The sequence below is a fragment of the Chinchilla lanigera genome, unplaced genomic scaffold, assembly GCF_000276665.1.
Source record: "Chinchilla lanigera isolate Chin_1 unplaced genomic scaffold, ChiLan1.0 scaffold00008, whole genome shotgun sequence".
Taxonomy (NCBI): domain Eukaryota; kingdom Metazoa; phylum Chordata; class Mammalia; order Rodentia; family Chinchillidae; genus Chinchilla; species Chinchilla lanigera.
In genome coordinates this window covers 15,364,257-15,373,252 of record NW_004955409.1, presented here as the reverse complement: position 1 = coordinate 15,373,252, position 8,996 = coordinate 15,364,257, and the positions used below count along the sequence as shown (strand labels likewise).

At 33.5% G+C, this 8,996-nt stretch overlaps 1 protein-coding gene across 3 annotated transcripts in view; it reads right to left on the bottom strand.

The window, feature by feature from the left end:
- Mdga2 (MAM domain containing glycosylphosphatidylinositol anchor 2) overlaps positions 1-8,996 on the bottom strand; it is a 765,137-nt gene that overhangs the window by 76,136 nt on the left and 680,005 nt on the right. For all 3 annotated transcript variants that reach the window (XM_005376849.2, XM_013510341.1, XM_013510342.1), the window contains one exon: positions 7,366-7,514. In XM_005376849.2, coding sequence (XP_005376906.1) covers positions 7,366-7,514 — 149 coding nt within the window. The remainder of the gene's footprint in view (positions 1-7,365; positions 7,515-8,996) is intronic.

The following is an 8,996-nucleotide window of genomic DNA, read 5'->3' as shown; positions in this document are numbered from 1 at the left end:
TACTAGCTGCTAAAGTATATAGCAATCATTCCTCATGACAACCGATTACCCTGAATACTTTCCAAATCCCTGCTCTTTTTCAGTAAACATATTAAACTGGATACTAAGTAATAGTAATAAATACAAATATTAAGAATGCTGTCATTTGCATGTATAATAAACATATAAAACGGTTTACAATGATTTATTATAGAAATACTTTAAAAACAACAATAAGTAATGAATTACTTGCTGAAAAAACTTAAAAGTATTGTAATTGGTGAAAAAATAAGGAAGAGCTCAGTCATTATAATCATGTCTATAAAGAACAATGTATAATTTATAACACAATTATATAATTATGATACAAAACTGCATATTTTTGCTTAATGGTTCCTTGATTAGTGATTCATGCATAAAAGAAAATTTGATAATAAAACTATAAACTAACAAAATTTTCATCTTTGCTAATCATGTCTCTCAACCTAATACCTTCCTTTATGAATCGCCCCCCCAACCTGTTTCTATGGTACTTTGTATACATTTCTGCTACAGCACTTATTTTAATAAGACATAGAAGGCAATACTTCTTCATTTTAAAATTCCTTGTAATTACTATATGATGAATTTACTCAAAGTTTTATTGGCTGGGTGACCAAACGAATATTATAATTGCATGCTTTTTAAGATATTATGATATAAAATGACAAGTACACAGAAAATTAAGATATGATATTCAATAAAATATCATATTTCCTATAGGAAGTCACATTCACTATGCAACTATGCTGCAATGCAAAGTGGAAACCAGACCAAACTTTAAAACCCTTTATTAGTAGTAACTATAATTTTATGCTTCAAATGAATTCGAGTGATGTGTATACTGTTTGTTGTATTCAGATAATACAGAGGCAGCTCGGCTTTGTTCTTATTTACTTAGATGCCTAAGAAGCAGACACTTAAATAACCTTTTCTACTTCCTCTTAAGTAACAAATGAAGCAAATAATTGGAAGCTGGTAGCTGTCCAAGGAAATTAAACAATTGCTCAGTTGAGCCTAAAATATAAAACTTCAGGATATTAAGATTTTGTGGAAACTTTTCTTCCATAAATTAATTTTTCAGCTTCTTGTGAAATATCTATTCTTTTCAAATTTCTTATACCAGTGCTTCTGAAATTTCAGATCTTTTTCCTAGATACACTGAAATGTTTTGTAAACAGTGTACATATGCAAACAAGCAAATTCTGAGAAAATATTCCTCATCAAACTAAACTATATACCATGTAGTTTAACAAAAAAGAGACAGATAATATAAATAGAAAGATGAAAAGAATACTTGTCTTAGTTTACCAAATGCATGTTTCAGGATTTAATAATAGAGCAATAGTTTTATAATCATACTTAAGATATGTAAGAAGGTTTCTAAAGATTTCTGAATTAAAAGTAAGGTAGAATCTCTAGAATTAAATTCATCAATCATCTTAAAGGATCAAATTTGCTTTTCAGACTTGACCCAATATACAAATATAATTTAGGTCATGCTTGAAAGGGGAGATGCTATGTACATACTAGATAGGCTCCATATTTCATCAATGGAAGAAATAATTTAGACCTATAGGCTTAAGTTAAATATGTAGCCTAAAAGAATACAACTTTAAAATTATCAAATATAACTAGAAGTATGACTCACTTATAGAATGTCTGCCTAGGATGCATAAGGCCATAGTTTTGTTAGCTCAGCAACACACACACACACACACACACGCAATTGGTAACATATGTAACATTAGTATTCTTTTGAAGGCAACTTAACTTCACAAACACACAACCATTAATGCTTAGATAAAATCTATATTGTCATAAAACTTACATTACTTGGGCCACATTCTTCACATATTTATTTGAACATCATCCAAGTTACATTCTGTATAGTCAAGATTCTGAGGTAGTGTGGGAGATTAAAAGACCTTATGCATGTAATATGAAATCATAACTGAAGCATTTTTCATATCAGAAATAAAGAATGATTTTTATACTGTTAATAGCTGATTGTTTCCTAAAGTTATGCTGATATCTCAATGTACATACATGGAAAAGAAGAAATTAAATCTTCTAAAATAATATAGAAAAATAAATTTGTTGACAGTAGTACATTTGCTTTCTGTTATTAAGTAGAGGAGTTTCTAAAAATCTTCATAACATTTCAATTGTGTAGAAGTACTTTTGCCCTACCATTCTCAAATTTTGAATATAAGTTACTCATTGAAACAAATATTGCTTATTGCATTCATTTTGCATGTAAAGATTTTTTCATTCACGTGTTAAATGTAACAAGTATGGTAGTGGAAAAAAGTGTATACACATGCTGTTTTTTCTTCTTAAATCAACAAACATCACCTTCCAAGTTCACTGCAGAGTAGGATAATACTGTCAGGGTTGATTCACTGTGTCAGTTGCAGAAGTCTAGACGCTTAACTAAGTAACTCAGTAGTTCTACATCTTTGAAGACACATCCTTACCACTCTAGGATGTTGTTCATGTGTCCATTTGAGAAATTTAGAAATTTAACTAAGTGATTGAGCAGGGGTCCAGGGTCCTCACTTTGTGAACATCCTGGCATGTAGAAGAGGAGTACATAGTGTGAATGCTACATCCGTTGGAGGGCAGGTAGCCTGCATACAATGTAATGGAGGAAAAGAGGCTTGCCCTCACCTCACCTATTGTTCTTGTTGCTTTTGCTGTCTTCTCCAGCCTTGAACTGTTGCCCCTGTGCCATACCACCCTGCACGAGAGCCAGTTCTTCATGGACTGAACCCTCCACAAACTGTAAGCTAAATAAACTCTTTCTTCCCTAATTTTGGACATCAGGTATTTTGTCTCAGCAATGAGAGAAAAATAACTAAGACAAATACATTAAAACAGAAACCCTAAAACTGCTAAAAGAGGAAATAGATACAATTCTTGAAGACACAGTCTAGGCAAGGACTTCATAAACAAAATCCTGATCACGTGGGAAATATTACAAAGAATCAACAACTGAGACCTCGTCTTGTTTAAGAGCTTTTGCACAGCTAAAAGAAATCACCAGCAGAGTAAAGAGACAACACATAGACAGGGTAAAAAAATTTTTGGAGCATTTTGCCAGATTTTCCTCAAAGGATTAATATCTAGAACATATAAACAGATGAAACAAATCAGACCTCCCAAATTTGAAGACCCCATCCAAAAATTGTATCTGAAATTAACACACACTTCTCAGATGAAGAAGTTGAAATGGCAAATAAATATATAAAAAAACTGCTCAACATCACTGGTCATTTGAGAAATCCCAGTTAAAACAATGCTGAGATTCCATCTCACCCTAGAAAGCAACCAATAACAAATGCTAGAGGAGCTGTGGATAAAAAGAAAGCCTTCTCCACTGTTGGTGGGAGTGTTGATTGGTGCAACCACTGTAGAAATAGGTGTGGAGATTCCTCAAAAAATTGAATTAAGATGTTCTATTCAACCCAGGTATTCCCTTTCATGTTATCTTTCCAAAACAATTAAAATTATGCCACAGCAACATATGCACACCCATGTTCATAGCAGCACCTTTTGTAATAGTTAAATATTGGAAACAGCCTAAATGCCATCAACTGATGAATAGATAAAGAAGATGTGTTTTTTATAAGGGAGCACTACTTAACCATAAAGAAGGATCAACCTGAGACAAATGGCAAATGGATGCACCTTGAGGCCATACTCTTAAGTGAAATAAGTCAGACACACATGTGTAAACATCACATTGTTACTTGTGTGAGAAACTGAAAGTGCAAATAAGACCAAAATGTATAATAGATATTGTGAAATAGAATTAAACTGTTCAAATGAGAAGGGGAACCAGGGAGGGAGGAGGGGAAAAGAAAGGAAGCAAAAAAATGAAAGAAAAAGAAGGAGTAAATGGAAGCAAAGCTTTGTAAATAAGGAGGGTGGAAGGGTTGAAGAGAGGGAAGGGGAATGGGACAAAAGACTCAAGATATATCATATACAAGTACAAATTCCTTATGATGAATGTAATCATTATGTATATACAAATTGTACCGATAAACAGCAGCCATTTACTTCTCACAAAAAATTGCTCTTTCTGGAAACATCTCCAAAACATACATCAACGTTTCTTTTCCATAGCAAGATATACTAAGCTGACTTTCCAATTAGACTACAGGATCATAATAAAGGATCCTAAACAATATGCAAATATAAAGAAAAACCTAAAAACAAAGAAACCTAAAAAGCTAATGCTTTGACAACTAAGATATTAGCTTCAAAAATCGAGTAACGGAAAGAATTTGCTCTGAGGTTCTGGTTCATAATACCAGAAATGTATTCTTCTAGCAGATAGCTGTATCTAGCAAAATCTGGAAAGTACAGTACAAATCATGGACTCACTGATTTAATGAAAGAGACTTAATCTAAAATTAAAACTGGAAGCAAAAAATATGAATCAGTAAAACGTGTCTTCTGCATGATAATAGGTTTGAAATAAAAATAAAAGTATAGTGAAAAACATGTCTAGAAATTATTTGGTAAAAAATCAAAGCGAAGAGTAACACATACATGGTGTCCATGTTAAACTAAATAAAATTAAAGAGTAAAGATATACGACATGATAAACTCTTAAAATACCCTTTTTGAAAATCCTTACATAACGCTGGGTGTGGTGGCACATGCCTGTAATCCCAGCACTTGGGAGGCTGAGGCAGGAGGATCCTTGCAAGTTCGAGGCCAGCCTAGGTCTGAACTACCTAGTAAGACCCTGTCTCAAAAAAGACAAAAAAAAAAAAAAGGAAAAGAAAATCCTTACATAATCCTGCTTATGAGTATAAAGATTGGTACAAATGTTTATGGGAAGGGAGTCCTGTTGAAGAACACCTGACTGTTAAGCAAGTGAGGGAAATCCTGAACTGTACACTCCATCTGCCTGACAAGCATCAGTATTCTCCATTTATACACAAGAACTCAAACTTATATATTTAGAAACATGGGCAAAATTCTGCAACTAAAAATGATGAATTTAGGCTGCCTAGACTTACATGGAAATCAGCTATGCCTGCACTTTGTTATTTTAATAAAATATAATTAAAGGAAATTTACATATTATATGCATAAAAATTATATAGCATATATATGATACGTTTGCTATGTACATAGGTATATATCATACATATATGTATGCACACATACATAATTTATTCTACACTAGAAGAATAGGAGAATAGTATCTAATTCATCAAAAATGAACATCAAGGTGACTGGAATATATGTCATTGTGTACCAGGGATCTATAAACTAGTTTCATGATCAAGAAATATAAACCCATGAATTTAAAGAAGATGACTGTGTCAGAGAAACAAAATCAAAATATTCTGAGAAACTGTCATTGAAAAATAGCATAGAATCCCAGCAAAAAGTAACACAGCAGATAGTTTGCCAACAGTGGATACAAACGCAGACAAGAAGGAAGGATCTTAGTTACTCAGCTCCCGCTAGAGAGGAGTGCTGACTGCTACAATCAGTCTTGTACTCTGGGAGTGGAGAGACTTCATTGGTTACTACATTTCTGCTACATGTGACTACAGAAAGAGGTTCTGCACAAACACTGACTTTGGGTTGGAACAAGTTTTGAAGCACAGGCAAGAGAAGCAACGAGGAGAAGAGATGATTAAATTCCACACCCTTACAACAGGCAGCCCTTAGAAGTGTGATGACAACTTACCTAAAAGCTTTAAGAAAATACAGCTAAGGGAGAAAGTGAGAAATTAAAGATAAAGTTCTGATTTTACCACTGAAAACAGACCTGTGTCAGAAAATAATGAAAGATAGGTAAAGTATTATTTTTACAAATAGCATACGGTCTTATGTTCTTAGATTAAAGATGTATACTAAAAGATGAATGTGAATGAATAAACAATGTAATAAGGACTTTAAAAAATTGCTAGGTGTGAGAATTCAAGAAAGCTTTAGGGTGCTCCAAATGTAGAAGGTTTAAAAATATGAGTTATGCTAAGAAAAGAAAAAGAAATAAGCCTGACAACCAGAGGAGAAAGAACCGCTGGTCTGATTTGTTGTTGTTGTTGTTGTTTTTGTTACATTTTTATCTTCCATATCAAGGAAGATTATCAAGTTAGAATAAGCAGAAAAATCAATTTTAATATGGACTTGAGATTTACTCTGATTTACCTGGGGTCCATGTAAATGAGGGGCAATGGGAGAGAAAGTTTTCTGAATTTTCCACTGTGGTCTTCTGGATGGATGAGCAGTGAGCCCTTAGACAAGGGAGCAGTGACTGTGAAATTCCAGATGTTTTCAAAATGACTATGAAATTTCAGATGTTTTCACTAGGGTAAACTCTCTCACTTTGTTAAGATTATTAACCAGGAAGGATCAGATTATTCAATTTACAATGCACCTTTATTTGAACCATGTATTTTAAAAGGTATTCTAACATTTGAGGAAGAAGAAAAAAAATGGCTGTAGGAAAGAACAGTTGAGTGGATTGAAGGAAGCTGATCAGCCTTTCTCCAAGAAAACTTTGTCTTTTCTAATGTCTCCACTAAAATTATTATTCTGTAATTTAGTTCAGGAAGTACAATACACACTTTGAAAATCTGCAGATAATACAGAGTTTCAGCGGAGAGCTAATAGATTATATGGAAATGAATGAAATCATAAAACATGTTTTGTAATGCTGAAATGGTCACCTAGATAATATGTTATCTAACAAGGGACTTCAAGGAAAACAGAAAAACAACATTTACATTTTTAAAATGTCATTTATACAGACAGAGGATAAGTCAGCTTAACAATAGTTCATTGGAAAAAAAAAAGAATAGGAAAATGTATCCACACAAACTGTCTTCTTCTGCTACAGTAAAAAATAACACTCCTTAATATTTTTCTCTTTTACTAAAGTATTTATAATCTTCAGACATATTACAATAACTTTTAAAGCACTACATATATACCTTGAAGTAAAACTACTTAAAGCTTTTAGTCTGAAGAAACAAAGCAAACAACGACATAGTATATAAGTGTGAGAACACCTTAAATAAGTCCCTTTGGTAGCAATTATGCCCTATAATTTCCCAAGCATATCTAGTGATGAAGTTGTCTGAAGGCTCAGAATATGTCGCCAGGAAATATTTTCTGCAACAGTAGAAAATTAATAAATTAATTTCAAAATTTGTAAGTCATCCAGAGTACTTTGTATAAAACAGTATTATTGTTGATATAGAAAATACATCCTGTTCTTGATGCACCATGATTAGAAAAATTCTAGCAGCAAAATATTCACAGAGGCTCACACACACACACAAAGAAAAAGACACTGGTTAAACATCTCACCTGCCGGACACCCAAACGGTATGAGGTAATCTCATCCACTGCGTCCGGATTCATCTGTGTCCACTGTAGACTGTAGGAATAAACACGATGTCTGTTCTGCCACACAGGATTGTAGGTATCGTAATAGAATTCTGGAGCGTAGGCCTTGCCTGAAAATAGAAATTGTACTTACATGTGAATGCTGACATCTAAGATTTTAAACATACCCGTTATTATCTGTGGCCCTGTTACGAGTTTTTACTGCATGTTCCATAGGTAATTAATCTATTTGAAAATTCATATTCATAAAATCTAATCAGTGTCCCGGTATGTTTTGAGAGTAGATGTAGGCAGAGTTGTTTGAAGGAGTGAGGTGTGAATAAAAGGAGAATCAACAACGACTCCAAGGTCTGTTGCCTGAGCATCTTAAGTCATAAAACTCTGATCAACTGAAATAGAAAGCTATGGGTAGCTCCTCAAATTGAGGAGGGGAAGTTCAGGATAATATTTGAACAACTGAGTTATTTCAATGGTGACATCAACTATGCAATAAAATATTCCTGTTCTGGAATACAGAAGTAGTCAAGATTGTAGTGCTCACCTTGCTAACTGTAGGCATATAGATAGAAAGTACACTTGAAGGATGAGATCACCGAGGCAATGTGAAGAGACAGAGAAAAAGCCTAAAGTCTGAGCACTGGGGCAATTCACAGTTCAGAGTGATGGGGAGAGACACGGAGCAAACAAAGTCCTGAGATGAAACACCATTGAGTGGGAAGAAAGCAAAACAAAACAAAACATGCTGCAGCAAGAAAGCAAAAGAAAACAACAGGTGCTACCTCCAGGTCAAATATATGAGAAAGGAAACGGTCAATCTTGTTGAAAAAATAGTGAAAAACTAAACTTCTTGCATTACCTGTGCCTTTAGTCAATGAACTGGGACATTAAACTAGAACCTGCGATAAAAGTCACAATAAAAATGGAGGCACTTTTGTCAAGTACCAGGCCCCCAAAATAAATAAATACAAGTAGGGGGAATCTCATGCAGCATTTCTAAAACTATTCACAACTGTGTTCACCACAAATGTAACCTTGCACAATGACTACCACAAACTTACTCAGAAAACATTTCTCTGGGTATAACTGCTCCACAGCTCTCGGTTTAGCCTCAGATTAATGCCACCCTTGCTATTAATCTGTACAGTCTTATAGCACTAGTGTTTCAAAATATTTTATGGAATCTTCTTGATCTTGACTGGAATGCTTGCCTTTAACTCAGCCTCTTCCAAGAATTTGATGAAAATAAAAGGAGGCCTTTTTTAGATTTTAACAAAAAGTCCACATAATTTACATAACATATACAACCCATGTCAACTTTCTGCCCAAACATTCAAAATGAAAACTCTGCAAACCACTTGGAATTATAGATCTAATTTTCAAAATTCTAAAATACAGATTTTTTTTTTACTCTTCAAAATAATTCATTTATTAGATATACTTTTTTAACACATAGACATCCATTTACAAAATAGTATAAGAACAATACAAGCAATACTGAATTACAAAGTAATAGGAAATTAACAATGGTTGTTGTACTATATGTTGGTATCCTCAAAGTGGTTTCTCAGGAAAACATATATAGACATGCAAGA